This window comes from Lissotriton helveticus, chromosome 3_2 (assembly GCF_964261635.1).
Source record: "Lissotriton helveticus chromosome 3_2, aLisHel1.1, whole genome shotgun sequence".
Classification (NCBI taxonomy): Eukaryota; Metazoa; Chordata; class Amphibia; order Caudata; family Salamandridae; genus Lissotriton; species Lissotriton helveticus.
In genome coordinates this window covers 149,624,637-149,642,102 of record NC_136062.1, presented here as the reverse complement: position 1 = coordinate 149,642,102, position 17,466 = coordinate 149,624,637, and the positions used below count along the sequence as shown (strand labels likewise).

At 48.1% G+C, this 17,466-nt stretch overlaps 1 protein-coding gene across 1 annotated transcript in view; it reads right to left on the bottom strand.

Annotated features, from left to right (window-relative positions):
• The window catches only part of SEC11A (SEC11 homolog A, signal peptidase complex subunit), a 195,781-nt gene extending 179,726 nt beyond the window's left edge, over positions 1 to 16,055 (bottom strand). Inside the window, exon 1 of the mRNA XM_078684943.1 lies at positions 15,841 to 16,055. Coding sequence (XP_078541069.1) covers positions 15,841 to 15,894 — 54 coding nt within the window. The 5' untranslated portion in view covers positions 15,895 to 16,055. The remainder of the gene's footprint in view (positions 1 to 15,840) is intronic.
• Between the last annotated feature and the right edge of the window lie 1,411 nt (positions 16,056 to 17,466).

The following is a 17,466-nucleotide window of genomic DNA, read 5'->3' as shown; positions in this document are numbered from 1 at the left end:
CAACATTGGCATCCAAGGGCACGCAGTCCAATGGATCTGCTCCTTTTGGACTGGAAGGACCCAGTTAGTTAGCATGGCACCATACACCCACGAACTTACCTGCACAGATCACCAAGGATCATACCTGAGCCGGACACTCGGCATACATGATCCTACTAGCCAGCATCATCTGCTCGCTCGTCTTCTCCTACGCAAGAACGCACAGCTTATTCTCTCCCTCATAGACAAGATGCCCTGCACTGAGACCAAGTTCAATGCCTGCATCAGTGATATTGCTCACTGAATGAAGAGCAACTGTCTAAAGCTGAATACCGACAAGGCCGATATAGTGATCTTAGAGAAGAGCACTTCGCCGTGGTACTCCACCTGGTGACCAGCAGTTAGGACTGACACCCACCCCCCACATAATAGTGTGTCAGGAATTTGTGTTGTTGCACTCTCATATCGGACCCTTAATTCTCCAGGTGACTATGTGGTAACAGAGATCAGCGCTTCAGAGATGGGGTATGCTAGAAAACCCAGTTTCAGTAGTTTAAGCGCCTGTGACACTTGTGTTAAAAGCCTACAATCAACACAGGTCTTCATTTCAATAGTGGTGTGATGGTATGGGCTGCAATCCTTGGAACTGTAACCCATTCCAGGTGGTCCAGTGCCTTCCGGAGGATTTTTCTATGGGGTTATAGCATCAGCTCTTAGGATCCAGTGGTCATGGGTCTGGAGGCTTGACAGGTGTAGTTGGTCCTCCAAGAGTTATTCTTGAAATAACAGGCTACTTTCTCTGCCTATCTCGTCCTTAGTTGGGATCCACCTCTTCACTGTAACACCCTTACAGAGTCCTCCTTTACCATGCTTCAAGAAGCTTAGCTAAAGCTTTTATTATAGCAACCAAGAATTTGGGAAGCTTGGATTTTGGTCATAAGCCGGCCCTTTTCTCAGAGTTTTCTGTCAAGGCCTGTGGTTCTCTTCTAATTTGGCTTTCAACTGCTCAGAAAATAAAATAAACATGAATTTTCTGGGAGCGCACTCAATGAGGAGTTGTCTAATTCTAGAAACAAACACTGGAGTTTTTTTGTTGAGAGTAGAAATTATATGGATCATCAAAATCTGTAACACCAAGCCAAATTTCCTCCCAGCACTACAAATTACTATAGCACTGTTCGGTTACTTTTTTTGCCATACGTCTGAATTGAATGTTAGCATGTGACCTATAAAAAGACATTACAAAGCTTTGCCGAGAATAACTTTATGACGATCTTTTCCAAAGTCAACAAATGTACTATCTGTTGTTAGACATAAATTGTCAAGCCCAAACATGATTACACGTTTAAGACTTCTGGATCTTTCACCTTTATGGAAAAAGATCATTTTTGTTTTAGCCAGTTCATATATTTGATGAGAGGACAATAGTTTAACTATCAATTAAACGTAGCAATCCTATACAGACCCAAATACGTAGGACTGCACCATACTGTTTCATAGTGCACCCTGGTTTCAAATGAGTTGGAGTTCTTATTCTTGGAGAAACTAATTCAGCACTACCCTGCCTAATGGTCAGCCACGAATAAGTGCAGCTTTAGTTAGCCTAGTGTACTAAGTAATAACGTTCTACCTTTCTCCACAAGCTTATAGTGATTTTACCAAATACATAATAGTTGAATAACTAATGATACTTTTCTTGCTTCCCATCAGTGGGTTTCCTGAACGTATTATTGATGAATTTGTATCTAATGTTTATATCTCCTCACTGAAGGTGGTTTGAGGAAAAGGTTATATCGTTTTTATGAATTTGTATAAATCCACTCCTCCAATTGTTTTAGTAATCATGTACTCAGTGCATCGGACCAGGCATCTGTCAGTGTTAAAGTTATTTTATTCATCTTTTTCGAATGAAGCCATAAATTAGTTTAAAGTGAAAACATGGATTAGGCATGTCTTGCACCCACAATGTAAGAGTGCGAGTGTGTGGAGGAATTGGAAAACATACTTATAAGTCTGAAGCCTTGAAGATGAGAGCACTTGGGACCTAAGAGGTTGGTCATCTACTAAAAATGGAGAAACCAACTTACAAAAACATCAAGTGAGCAACACAGACATTTGATGACTGCGCCCAGGGTTTATAAACGTTAGTGTCGGTTTCCACAAGGCATGCATACTGTGGCAAATCTAAATAACGCTCTGAAGCACCTGCAGGATACTCTGTTACAAAGAGGTAAACTGAGTGCCTCCAGATCTCTCACACAGAGTCGCTTTAGAACCGGAGCTTTAAGTGGGCCGGGTGCTGTTGGTACTCCGCACCGGCAGCTGTGAAAAGCAGGTGCGGAAACAGGTCCCCTTTAGAGCTCTCAATTTTTGCCCTCAATGTAAAAAAAACAAAAAAAACTTAGAACCACCCTTCACGGGTGTTTGAAATAACTTCAAAGAGACTTGTTATAGTTATTTCTCATGCGAACAAATGATGGACAGAATGCTGAATGAATCATACAATCACCTCCAGTCAAGAGACCTGGGTTAAATCCATCATTCTTTTGCTCACCATGTCACCCCAATTCAGACCCAGCCAAAGACATATCATTCTTGACCCTGTTCTTCATGGGAACACTCCAGCCAGAACTGCCAAGCCAGGTCCTCGATGGACAGCAGACAAGCATCCTGGGACCGGTTTCGGGGTATTACACCCACTTACGTTATGCAACTAACAACTATTTATTTATATATTTAGGTGTATGGCCATTTGTTCATTTGTAAATGGTTGCATTAACAGAAAGAGGCTGAAACATACCAGAAGGGAAGCACGCTGCGCTAAGCAAATTTTTTTTTTTAATTTACATGTTTAGGCTACGCCCTTAATTACATAGACCACGTCCCGTTGAGCCTCAGCCCCTTCCCTCACACCCTCAGTTTGTTCATCCCACTCAAAACCCTGCTTCAAACAGTTTACGACTGGGGTTGTCTAACTCTTCAAGATGCATGTCCTCATTGATTGAGAGTATTCACTATAAAGAAGTTGAAGATATCAGAGCGTTGCATATCTTAATAATAAACCGTCGGAACATATTAAGATAACAAAAACATGTTTCAGACCATGAATAGGTCAGGTCAGGTCAAATGTTTTTATAGAGCGCAACTTATCACCTTTAGGTCTCAAGGTGCTTGGCAGAGAAAAATAACGAATGGTCTACATGTATCATTCCTAAATTATTTTTAGGCAATTTAATCAGAACAGGAGGATAAGCTGGGAAGCATGGTGTCCCCAGTTATAAATGCACTAGAACTCCAAGGATACAATGCATACAATGTACACCCGAAGTTTTGAAAAGTGCAACAGAAAATATAAGAGGGCCTATATCTTAATACGAAGGCAGCCTACGGCTCAGTAATTCTGTTCACCACACACGAACAAAGCTTTTTATATGCCGCATGCCACCTCGTTTGAGGGACTCTTGTACCTACATGCTCAGAGGATCTAATTCTATTACAGGACCGGAGGCTTCAGATTATGCTTCTCTTATCTTTACTGCAAAACATAGCAGCTAATGAAAACACATATTTTCTTGTATAAACAACTACATTGCCCATGATGCACACATATAAGCCACGCCTCCATAGTCCATAAGAACCCTCTGCGTGGTCCCATCATCCTCTTTCTTTGCTGCTCACAGCAAGATTTAAGTGCACATTTCATGTTTCCTCACTCTGATTTGCAAGGGGATTTTCATTGTTGGCTGTTAATGACATTGTGGATGTTATGGTGATTTCTTGATGTACAAAGTTTTCAGGGTTAGAAGCAAGCGCTTCGATATTTACATGTTACCCGACCTCAGAGGGTTCCTTTGCCTTTACGTGATCTTCAGCGCAGATTTCAGTGCCATTTTCCGTATTGTATGCGACGCTTAGTCGCGTCTGTATTTCAGTCTTTGACCGTGTAGTGGCGGCGGCCGCTTTCATCACTGAGCCTTTATCCCGATCAATTAAGTTGTTTTCCCCGTAGTTGCGCTCAGAGGGCCGGCGTCTGGGCTCCCCTAATCGCCCTCCTACGCCGCACGCGCCGGGTGGCTCTCGGCTAACGCGCGCTCCCAAACGACTCGCAATTGGGCTTGTTATGGGCTCCTTTTTGGTCGCGTTTGGGCGGCTCGTCTCAGCGCGAAATTCCAAGGCTAACGAGCATGCATTTCGTTCGCTTTGCCGCTCTACCCCAGAGCGCCTTACCTGGTTGTAAAATACTTACCCCCTCCCCCCCCCATTACCCATCCTGGTGGTTGTGAGCCTTACAGTTCAACTTTATATATATATTCACTCCACCGGTCATTATGGAAGACTGGGTTAGATACCCCAATGAGAATGACGATGAGGAGGAGGTTTACGACGGACAGCAGGAGGCTGTCCTGGAGGATAACTTGGTGGAAGCCTTGGACGCCTCAGTCCAGTCCTCTGTCAATAGGGCAATGGAGACCACGGTTCCCCAGACCTTTCAGCAGGCACTGGCAGCAGCCCTGCGACCTATTAAAAAAACTTTCGCCAGGCGACATGGCTATGGCAAGCAACCTCAGAAGAGGAAGTCTGAAGCTTCAACCTCCGGTGAGGGCACGATTCCCACGAAGCAATGGCCACATGCCCAGGCACTGTCAACGCTGCCCGCCAGTGGGGCCGGCGACCATTCCTATTCAGGGGTCAAGGCTAAGGCTAAGCAAAGGGCGCAAACTTACACGGACACCACCACTACAGGCACGGACACAGATACTGACACCTCCGAGGAGCCTCCTCCCCCAAAGAAAGCGAAAACCTCTCTTCCGTCGACTTCGGAGCCTCCCAACACCCCTTTCACGTTCGATCCTAAAGCTATCGTTCATCCCCGTTGTTCAGACTGGACCCTGCCTCCCGCGGTCTCAGACTACTTGCATGAGAATCTCAGGAAAGGGTTTTCCAGAGAAGTTCGCAACCGGCTGCGGTAGGAATGCCCACACCCGGAACTGCCAGACAAAGTGGCAGAGACGCCAGAAATAGATGCGAGTCTCCTCCCCTTCTTAAAGAAGTTCTCTAAGGACCCCAAACGAGCCATCGACCGCGCCTGGCGTGGCTGCCAAGATAAGATGCTGGACGTCGTCGGCCCCTTACCCAAAATCTTAGAGATGGCTCTGGCAGCCAAGGAGAGTGCTACTCCGGTAGACCCAGATATCCCGGCGGGCTGGACCCAACGAGCCATATGCCTGATTGGTAATGCCAATTGCGCGATTTCAGCGGAGAGACGCAAATCGCTGCTCATTCGGATGGATAGCAACCTCACTGAACTGGCTGACGCCGAACCTGGCCCCCTGGCGGGCGGACAGCTCTTCGGAGAGCGTTTCGTGAAAGATGTTTCGAAATATGTTGGCACCTTTACATCCCTGGATAAGGCGCAGACTGGCATAAAGCCAGTTTTTCAACAAGGTGTTTTTAACCAGGCCGGACGAGGCAGGGGCCGCTCGTCAGGCCGCGGTTTCCAACAAGGCTCCCAGAGAGGCGGCTTCGGTCGCGGCAGAGGTGAGTGGGACTCCACACGTGGCGGTACATTCTACCTTTCGCGCCGAAGATTCAACAAGGGACGATTCCAGGATGGCAACAACACGGCAAACTTCAAAGCCCAGCATTCCGCAGGTGAGTGTTACAGGTCACTCATCTTCCTTTGGGGGGTCGTACTCAACACTGCCTTCTGCAGTGGCAGCAGCTGACCCAGAACGTGTGGTGTTGCAAACCGTCAAAGGTTTTCACTTAGAATTTTATTCTCCTCCTTTTCAGTGCGATCTTCACGCAGATTTTCATTTTTCCCTACAAGATCACAGTTTTATAACCAAAGAAATTGCAGAGTTGTTGCAGAAGCACGCGATAGCGCCGTGCAACGAGAGTCCTCGCGGCTTTTGCAGCAACGTCTTTATTGTGCAGAAGAAAGGGGGTGGGAACAGACTTGTTCTGAACCTCAAAGACTTCAATCAGTTTCTCACCTACTACTACTTCAAGATGGAGGGGATCCATCTGTTAGCAGACTTGTTGCAAGGAGATTGGCTGGTCAGGCTAGACCTCAAGGACGCCTACCTCTCAATTCCGATCTTCCCACCACACCGTCGCTTCCTCCAATTCCGGTGAGACGGTCAGTGGTACGAATACTTGGCCCTTCCTTTCGGGCTCTCATCGGCTCCTTGGTGTTTCACCAAGGTGATGAAACCAGTGGTCGCACATCTACGGGAGCGAGGGGTAAGACTGATAATCTATTTGGACGATATTCTGCTCATGGCACAGAGTCCGGCGACGCTCCTTCAGCATCTGCGTCTTACAACGAACCTGCTCCAGAGCTTGGGGTTCGTGATCAACCTCGCAAAGTCAGTGGTTTCCCCGATGCAATTAATAGACTTTCTCTGTTTCACGATAGACTCCAGGGCAGCTCAGCTATGCCTTCCCAAGGCAAAGTTGAGAGACCTCAAAAAAGAAATCCTTACCTTACTGAGCAAGCAGACAGTCTCACTCAGGGCCATTGCCAGAGTAGTGGGGATTCTTGCCTCGTCGATTCAAGCAATATTTCCGGGTCCTCTGCATTACAGGGCCCTCCAGCGTCTGAAGATCAAACACATTCAGAGAGGGTTGTCTTACGCAGACAACATACCACTGTCTCAAGAAGTTAGGACCGAACTACAGTGGTGGCTGGGACACGTAGACGCCTGGAATGGCAGGGCCATCTTCGGTTCCCAACCAGAAGTGGTTATCGAGTCCGACACCAGCCACTAGGGCTGGGGCACGCGCTGCGGCGACATCTCCACTGGCGGAAGATGGTCTCCGCAAGAGTTGTCATTGCACATAAACTGCCTGGAGCTGCTCGCCAGGTCTTACGCAATTCGGACACTATCCCCGAGGCAGACCTCATGTTGCATTCTTCTCCGCATGGACAACGTGTCCGCAGTGCAGTATATCAACAAGTTGGGAGGCACGAGATCGTCTCTTCTATTCGAAATAGCCTAGGATTTTTGGCATTACTGCCTCACTCACCAGATATCAGGGATTGCAGAGTACATACCGGGCCAGGTCAATCAGGTAGCGGACTGGAATTCCAGACACCTCAGGGACTACAGCGACTGGAAGTTGCTTCCCAAAGTGTTTCGTGGCTTCAGAGAATTTCGGGTCCATTTCAGACGGACCTCTTCGCGTCCTGGCTCACGTGCCAGATCCCTCAGTTTTTCAGCTGGAGGCCGGATCCGATGGCACGGGCGACCGATGCTTTCCTTCAGGATTGGTCGGGCACGACTCAGTATGCGTTTCCCCCATTCTTGCTGATCCCCAGGGTGATGACACAGGTGATCAGGCAACGGGCAGAGATAGTCCTGGTGACACCGTGGTGGATGTCTCAGCCGTGGTTTCCGCAGTTGTTACAATGGAGTTGCGACCTTCCCGGGTTGCTCCCAGAGTCGAACTCGTTGCTGGGTCCTCTTCGGGAAAGGCATCCCATGATTCGGGAAGGGCGACTCACGCTGATGGCATGGAGGCTTTCAGGGAACAGTGGCACTTGCCAGGAGTTTCGGACAAGGCTTCTGAGTTTATCAAGCAAGCCTGGGCACCTTCCACCAGGAAGCGCTATTCCTCAGCCTGGAAAAGCTGGGTGGATTGGTGCTTGGAACGACATTTGGATCCCGTGGGAGCAGAATTACCCCACGTGTTAAATTTCCTGTCAGACAAAGTGGCGGAAGGCCTGGCTTACCGCTCAGTCAACATTTTCCGATCGGCCATTTCAGCGGGGTATGCGCTGGTGGATGGCAAACCGGTGGGTATGCACCCGGTTGTATGCAAACTCCTCAAAGGAATTAGGGTCGCTAACCCATCTAAACCCAAGTATTCGGGTCTGTGGGACGTTTCCTTAGTTATATCCTTGTTCAATCGTTGGCCTGTTAATGCCCTCCTATCTAGGAAGCAGCTCTCGGCCAAGTTGGCTATGTTGCTGTGCCTGTCGTCGTGCAGACATTCATCGGATGTGATAGCCCTCGACGTTACAGGTAGAGTATTTACCCCAGAAGGGGTTTCTTTCACTATTACTGGACATACCAAAACATTGTCTCGTCATATTGATTACAATGCTTTCGCAGAAAATGAGAAATGATGTGTGGTACAATGTTTAAAAACGTATGAGGAATGTACAAAAGTCTTGAGACCACAAGGTTGCTCTCAGCTGTTGATTGCGCTGCAGAAACCGTTTAAACCAGTAACAGCTGCCACCATTGCCACATGGCTTCGATTTATAATGCAAGAGGCTGGTATTGATATCCAAATGTTTGGTGCTCATTCTGTAAGGGGCGCTATGGCGTCAAAATCATACATGTTGGGTTCTAACATTCAGGACATTATGCGTTGTGCAGATTGGTCTTCCAAATCAACTTTTAAAACGTTTTATAATAAGCCGGTGGGTGATATTAGTTCTGTGGTTTTTGGTGAGCGTTAAACTAGCATAATCTGAAGCCTCCGGTCCTGTAATAGAATCAAATATTTGCTAGCATTCGCGCCAAGAATTTTCAATTCTATTAAGGACACGGAGGCGAGGATTATCCCACCCGGCTCTATTAACAGTAAAAAGGCTTACCCGCCCATGTTCACTGTTATGACATATTGGATTATACAGTGGTTACGGTTGTCTCATTTCCTTCATTTCAGAATCAGACAAGAAGTCTGAATAGAAGACGACGGATGGCACGAGCTTGCGCTTGAAGACTTGTTTATTCTTCCACGTCGGAGGAAGTTTTGGACTTATTCATGTTGATGTTTGGACTTGCGTTCTCTGCAAAGAAAGAGGATGATGGGACCACGCAGAGGGTTATTATGGACTATGGAGGCGTGGCTTATATGTGTGCATCATGGGCAATGTAGTTGTTTATACAAGAAAATATGTGTTTTCATTGGCTGCTGTGTTTTGCAGTAAAGATAAGACAAGCATAATCCTCGCCTCCATGTCCTTAATAGAATTGAAAATTCTTGGCGCGAATGCTAGCAAATTTTTGATTCTTTATGACTCCTATCTGATCGGATGCTCCAAACTGTTTTTAACAAAGACCCATCTCTACATTAGAATACAGGCTGGGGCCCTCCGATGTTACATTATCAGGTGCACCTTTCAAAACTTTGGATAAACATACAACCGGCAAGATGGCCGCGGGGGGTAGTAAGCTCTGAAACCGAGCTCCTGGCTTCACCAAACAATACCCCAAACAGAGCCCCCCCCAGCGCTGCCCAACACCAGGAGCGACGACCGAAGCTCAAGAAGGACAAGTGAAGCCTGTCCCGCCTCAGGAAAGCAGAGTCCAGCCGCCCGATCTCGCTCTACATTGATCGGCGCCCCTCTGCCCTCCTTGCGACCCCAGGACACTCACCTACCTGACACAGACCAGCGCCGGATCCAGCATTCCAGTACCATCGCCATTACCAGGAACGAAGAACTCCTCAACTCAAGCCCGCCGAACAGCGCAGGTCCTCATCCCACCACCGGAGCTCTGAGACGCTCGCCTCCGGTAAGCCCCTACGCCTGTCCCCAAAATGGCGGCCACTAAGGAAATCGCCTGACGAGAGCCTCCTCCGGAGCCGCTCTTTTTCACCCTGCAAGCGCTCAGACGGCCTAATGAGCATCAAGCTACAGCCCAGATCGTGATTAATAACAGCAATCCCTTCAACGAAGCTGCAGGCTCTTCTCCGCCTCAGACTTCTTGCCTGTTTCCAAAATGGCGGACAAAGTAGACGCCACCTGACCCTAACTTACCCCGGAGTCGCCTCTGACACTCTAAAGGTAATTACCACAGCAGAGGCGCCTAAACTACACCCCGATCCACCGCGAGTGTAACTGTTAGTCCCCGCCTTGGCTCCCTCTGCTGCCCTCTCACCGCCTGTCCCCAAAATGGCGGACAAAGAAGACGCCGCCTGATTCGAATGTCCCTCGGAGGTGCATCTTCCACCTGCAAGGCAACGTCTAATACGCGGGCGCCAAGCGACAGCCCTATCTTCCTCCTTTTGTAATAATAAAGTCTCCCACCGGCTCCCTCTGCTGCCCACCGCCGCCGGCCTTGTGCCTGACCTCAAAATGGCGGCCAACGAAGACATTGCCTGACGTTATAGTGAGACCTCTGACTGCTAAACTCGAGTGGGGCATCTAACAGGGGGACAACGGAACGTCCTCTCCCACTATTCACATTCACTTCCCCAAAATGACCAAGGAGACCCTGTAGACTCAAAACTCCTTACCTTTACACCAGACAAGGTGCAACTCTATCAGAATGATCATGGATAATAGAGCTTGTTGTCAGCAACCTTAGGACTGCGTCAGGTCAGATCCTGTACTGAGCTGGCCATTGGAGTGTACGTTTGGGAGGCTCTTTGCATGCCCTCTCCTGACCAGAATCTTCATCTCACTCCTATGAACTCCTTTCCCAAGACGCTAGTTGATGGACTACAAAAAGTCTATCAACCAAATCGAGTCCGATCACCTGCATACTCCCAAGAAGTACCACACGGGCTCTAAAACCCTCTCCTCCGGCCTGGAACGTCACCCTCAATCACTCCACGGGAACACCGCGGCTCGATACTCTGGGCCACCTTAGCTCCAAGCTTCGGATCGCAACTCATCCAGGCTCTCCCACCTTCTACTATCCACACGATGGCCCGGGACCAATCGCCCCCTCCTCCTCCAATCCCACTTGCCCACCTCAAACCACACAGTCGGAACTCCTTCACCATCATCTTCCCCCCCCCTCCTCTCTACAAAGCTCAGACGCACTTTCAAGCAGAAACTCATCCGTAAACATAAAGAAACCCTAATCACTGACATCTACCACTCGACCACCTCAGGACCGACGAAGATGGACCCAATATTCCACACCGAAAGACCCGAATATTGGGTCTTCACAATCAGATCACGGATGTTCATCGCCAAAACCACCTCCACTGCCCACAGCTGCAAATTAACTACGATTCTTCCGTTCAGATCAGTTAGCAGGGGCTATACAACCGTGACTATCTTCACCAATGGCACAGTCCTCATACAAGCCAACAATGATAATCTGGAAGCTTTTGACTCCTTATTTCCCTCTCTCAAGCCAGCCCCTCCTACCCATCTCGCATCAACACCCTCACCATCCTCTCCCTCTACAGTCAGAGATGATCGCGACACGACCCACCCCGATCCACACAAAGCCCGTTGGGCTCCCCCCCCCCCCCCGTCTCATCCCACCCCCCTCGCCCATCCATCCACCACCAACAGGAAACGCAACTCTCACCCCCTTCGCCCCCCCTTACCTCCCCACCCCCCACAGTTACTGCCCACCCCCGAGGACATTCACCCCCCGGTCAACAGGCAGTCCACAGCCAACGAGCCTCCCCTCTAATGTCCCCTCTACTCTCAAACATCCCCCACCCCATCCTCCTCCCGACCCTCTCCCCTTCCCTCCCATGTCCAATCTCCCACCCAGCCCTCTTCCCACACCACCCCCTCCCTCTACCCCGATCCCTACCTCTCAACCCACTCTCCCTAACCACAACACGCCCGGCCCCACTGCAGATGCCCACAACACCCCCATTGATTCCATAACCAGACGGCTCTCAGCCTTGGAAAAACAGGTCGACTCCATCACCCAAGGCCTTATAGAAACACTCCTCAACCTCGGTTTTGCCTGTACTCCCGTCAAAGACCCCACCCGAACACCCCTCCTCGCCAACCCCAACATCACCCAGGGTCCCATAGTACCCCTCAGTACTCAATGTAATACCCCCAAACCTTCCAATACCCCGCCCCTAACGCCCCTCCTCGCCAATGCCATCATCACCCAGGGACCCACAGAAGCCCGCAACACTCACCCGATTGATCCCTATCCCAAGGTCCTGGCTTCCAGTCCCAAAAAAACTGAACTCCCCAGAACCTCACGGACCAAGCCTCCGACAACTAACCCATCTCACTCCCTAGCAGGCTCAAAACACCTGACCACCAGACAACTCAGATCAGAAGCCCCCATGTCAGACAGTGAAGCAGCATTACTAGCCACGACCTACGACTCTCCCATCTCAGTCTCACCTAAATCTAAAATCCAAGTAATCACTGGTTTCCGGAAAGATCAACCCACCCTCAAACGACAAAGATTACCAGTCCTCACCGCCATACCCAGAGAAATTAAAGACAAAACCACCAACACTCAGGAGAGAATCACCAACTGCCTCCTAATGAACTGCAGATCGGCCTCATTACATGCAACGGACATAGCTGAAGCCATCCTCACACACGACATAGACGTTGCGTTCCTCACTGAGACCTGGCGTAATAAGTCATCTCCCCCCTGCCTAGACATGCTGGTTCCACCGGGATTCTCCCTCATCTCCAAAGACAGGATAGAACAACGAGGAGGTGGAGTTGCTATCATCCACAAGGACAGCTGGAACATCACTGAAATCTCCCCCTTTGAATACAACTCATTTGAATGCCTATCCCTTCCATCAAAACCAAAGACAATGACTCTCTACTCTGCCATCTTCTTTATCACCCCCCGGGCAGAAACAATGAGTTTGGAGACCAACTATCCAACCTGATCGCGCAAGACGCTCTCGACGATTCCAAAAACATAATTCTTGGTGACCTGAATCTCCGATGGAATGAATCCCATAACCCTCTAATTAGATCACTATCCAACCTTCTCACCGACATCAACCTCACTCAACATTGCACCGAGGAGACACATTACAAAGGAGCCACACTGGACGCCATCATTGCACAAAAGAAGTCAATCACGATCAACCACATACTCCCTGTTGACTGGTCAGATCACCATATGATCCTATTTCACATTAACCACCCCATCATCCCGCTTAAACCTCCCCAAGACCCACCCAAATGGTCAAGAAACCTCTCCCAAGTCCCCCTAGACATTCTAGAAGGGCAGCTAAGTTCACTTCTTCTTGACAACTCCCCACATCTTTCGACCAACAAACTCATTGACCACTACAACTCTGAGCTAGTCTCCATTCTCGATAATCTAGCTCCTCCAAAGCTCAAAAGAAGCCGCGCCACCCCATCTAGAACATGGTTCAATACGGACCTCAACGCAGACAGAAGATCATTGAGAGCCAAAGAAAGAAAGTGGAGAAACAACCCAACAACCACCCTTCGCCTACAACTAAAAACAGCCCGCAAGAAGTATAACAACAATATCAAAAGCAAGAAATCCAGCTTCTTCCGAGAGGCTCTTGCCAACTCCAAAAACAGACCTAAGGAGCTCTTGAACATAATCAGACATCAAACATCCAAGCCTCTACCCTCACCCTTGCAAGCGTCCAAAGAACTTTGCGATAACTTCGCCAGCTTCTTCAATGACAAGGTCCTAAAAATTGAACTATCTCTAGACATCAGTAACGCGGCCATCCCTCAGACCCCTCTCTCTGGCCCCCCCCCCCCCCCGCCCCGCCCCGTGGCTAAGCTTTCGCCACGTGCAGGAAACTGAGATAATCTCGCTGATCTCGACATCCAAACCATCAGCTCACATCTCAGACCCCATTCCTCCCTCACTGGTCAAAAAAATTAAGCTCACTTTAGCTCCCATCTGGGGCAAAATCATAAACAGCTCCCTACAAAGCGGAGTGGTCCCTGACTGCCTAAAAATGGGACAAGTCACTCCTTTGCTGAAAAAACCCGGTCTTGACTCTGCAGACTTGAACAATTTCAGACCGATATCTAACCTCCCTCTACTCGCCAAAACACTGGAACGCTGTGTTCTTCTGCAACTGACTCATCATCTGGATAACATCAATCTCCTCGATCCCCTCCAATCTGGCTTCAGACAAGGCCGCAGCACAGAAACCGCGATGCTGAACATCATAGATGACATTCACGGTTCTCTTGACGCTGACAAGTGCTGCCTTCTCATACTCCTTGATCTATCCGCAGCTTTCGACACGGTAGACCATAAGCTCCTCATCAAAACTCTGCAAGTAAGAGCTGGCCTCGGCGAAGTTGTTCTTGATTGGTTTTCTTCCTTTCTCCACAACCGTTCGCAAATAATAAAACTGAAGAACTTCACCTCTGAAACGCAGCAAGTCAACAAGGGTGTCCCCCAAGGCTCAGTACTTTCACCTCAGCTCTTCAACATCTATATGGAACCGCTCGCCAAACTACTCAGGAATGCCAATATCCTCTTCCACCTCTACGCGGATGACACGCAGATCTACCTGGAAATCTCTTCGCTTAATGACATCCACAGACTAAATGCTGTCTTAAAAGATGTTCAAGACTGGCTGACAAAAAACCATCTGAAACTCAATCCCAACAAGACCGAAACTCTTCTCATCTCAAACAAAGAAGACAATCCCCAAATCACTGAATGGCTGAAGTTGATCGATGCTCTTAAAGGTTCTCTCACGCCAACTGAGTCCGTCAAATCTCTGGGTTTCACCCTTGACCCCAAATTAACCTTGACAAACCACATTAAGAACTCGGCAAAAAGTGCTTTCTTCAACCTCAGACTGCTGAACAAAATAAAACCTTTTATTCCAAACAAAGACCTTAAACTAGCCACCCAATCTCTAGTTCTATCTAGACTGGACTATGGGAACTCAATCCTTACAGGTATACCCAAATCACACTTGGTTCCATTAAAAACAACACTACATGCGGCAGCAAGAATGATCACAGGATGCAAAAAATGTTACCACATCTCCCCAGCACTCAAAGAACTTGAATGGCTCCCGGTGGAAATGCGTAGCTCCTTCAGAACGGCCTGCCTAACACACAAGGCCCTCCACACCGGTAAACCAGAATACTTGGCTAACAAGCTCACAAAAGCAGGCCAAAGCAGATATTTGAGAAGCTCCAACTCCCTGTTGCTCATCCCACCAAAAACCAGAAAGAAGAAAACTGAGGACTGCTCCTTCACTGGAAATGCCCCCAAAATATGGAACTCTATCCCCCCTCATATCAGAACTCTACCTTCCTATCCGGACTTCAAGATCCAACTCAAATCCTTGCTCCTCACCCGTTCCCTGGGTCCTAGATAACTAGGATCTCCCTCTGAACTATGTGTTATCTCTGTATCCGTCTACCAAAAGGCCTACTGTTACGAACTTCTCCTCCCCCAACATTGTCTTTGAGGACTGCCTTTATTTGTTACGTATCTTTTTGCTCACCATGCCTTTCCTTTTACTGTAAAGCGCTCTGCTACCTTCGGGTCTTGTTAGCGCTATAGAAAACTTCTAAATAAATAAACAACCAAAAACCAATAAGCAGCATTAAACAATTGCTTATTCAATTCCCCACAAAAGAGTGGTCAAATGAATCAGGAGGTACAGTCCAGTGCTGTTATGAGAACTGAAAGCACAAAGCAAACTATTAACATAACCGTTTCACTGAAACCATAGATTGCGGTGGCCCTTCATTGGGTAATCTACATTTTTTTTTTTTACTGGAACGCCCTATTGTCTTTTTAGCTGGGGTCCGAATGCGCTGTGCCACTTCATCCGGTTTCTTAAATATCTCCAGAAGCAGGCACTACCAATTGTGCAATGGACCCAAGTAGGCTACCACAAATGATAATATAAATTCCTCCGTGTTCTTTCTGCGGCATAACAGTTACACCCAACACGTGAACATTTCTCTCGCGAAAAACCCCTTCAAAGCAATAGTCAAAGATATCCCATAACAACTATTTATATTAGAGAAAAATACTTATCTCGTTAATTAAGACACTACACTACTGATCTGCATTCGCATGCCACATGCCATGCTGTGGGAGTTAAGTCCGTGTGATTTACTGAACAGATTGACGTTACATTCACTCTAAACTTTGCCTGTATTAGCTTCATTTTCCTCCTCACCTGCCGTTTGTTCATGCGCCGCACATCATCTAGAAAGTCAAATGATAGGAACATTGTGCCGCAGACAACGTAGCAGCACAGGACACCAGGCAACAAGGGTCACAGGGAGCAGGGAAGACAAACAGGGGAGGGGGGGGGCAAGACACACAGAGGATCAGTGGCACAGCCGATGCTCCTCCGGCTTTCTCACTTCCGGGATAAACGCTTCCGGAGTCGAGAGTTAGCTTTTCAACAAACTTTATTGTTGAAAGAAGAACAGGCACTGACTTGCGCCCAAGTGCAAGCAGTAGCTATAGACTTGCGGCGGCCATGTTGGAATGGGGCAATGTTCTATTCATAGGAACGGTGCCTTCAACGGAAATGGGCATATAGCATACAAACCAACCCTCCTGATTCCGGCGGGAGACTACCGATTTCAAGTCTAGTTTAGTCGCCGAATCACGATCTGATGGAAATCAGGCAAAAGCGGAATGGGGATTTCTGTCGTACTCTTCCATCTGCCCATCCAAGAATTCCCTCTGACAAGCAAAATTAAGGCTTCGTAATTCATTTTTGGAGGGGGAGATTAGATCGTGTGAGGTGTGACAAACCTCGTCATTTTATTTTTGGCCAGCTGTACAATACATAGCACATACAAAAACTCTGGCTCTTACTTATGGGGGATTTAGCTAGGGCTGCGCTGCAAGTCAGCTTGCTGCTTTGCCCTACCTCACAGTGAAAGGACAAGAATGCATCATATTGATGCAATATGGTGCATTCCTGTCCTTACCTGCGCTGCCGCAGGTTCGTGTGGAAGTAGCACCCATTCTCCATTCAAACTAGCGTGTCAACATAATTATAGTGAAAAGAGAGACCCTTCTTCGAATCTATTGGCTAACTAAGACTCCCTCTTTCCCCCATAATTATGTTGAAATACGTGAACATTTTGACTGTATTTTTTTTACTTGTGATAGTCTGATGTTCCGAATTTGCATACATATTTAAATATGACGTGTGTAGGCACGTGTGTGTGTATACATATTGTCTTTTCTTGCAGGGGGTCTGGAACTGTCTAAATAAATTCTTTCTTCACACTGCCTCGGTCTTCCGGTTAAACACATAGCAAAGTCTTTGTGTTGTTTTGAAGATTATTTGGCTGGTGGCCTGATTACTAGACATACCCCGAGTGCTGCCGACTAAAAGCCAGAGTTGGCAAAGGAATCACAGGTATCATAGGGTTAGTTGGCTGTATAGTTTTAGGGCTGCAAGTCAGTTGAATTTATTGCATGGTATTTCCTCGCTGGCGCCAGGCCAAGCTTGCGCAGGAAATCACACGGTTTCTGAGAACTGGTCACGAGAACATTCGAAATGCTTTCAGTTTCTAAATGACTCGACTCCGGCTATTTCCCGCCAGAAAAAAAGAGGCGGTGACGACTCCGCCCAGGTAAATATGCTTGGAGTACGAGACAACTTTTATTAATCAACAAAGGGCACAGGAGGCGGAAGACTCGAGCAAGTATTTCAGCCCGCGGCTTTGGGAATCTAAAAAAAAGATGTCATAAACATAGCAGCAGGGGGAGGCGCGCGGCAGCAGGAGGAGGAGGAGGGGCCTGCGCGATTCACTTGCGGGAGCAATAATTGATACCA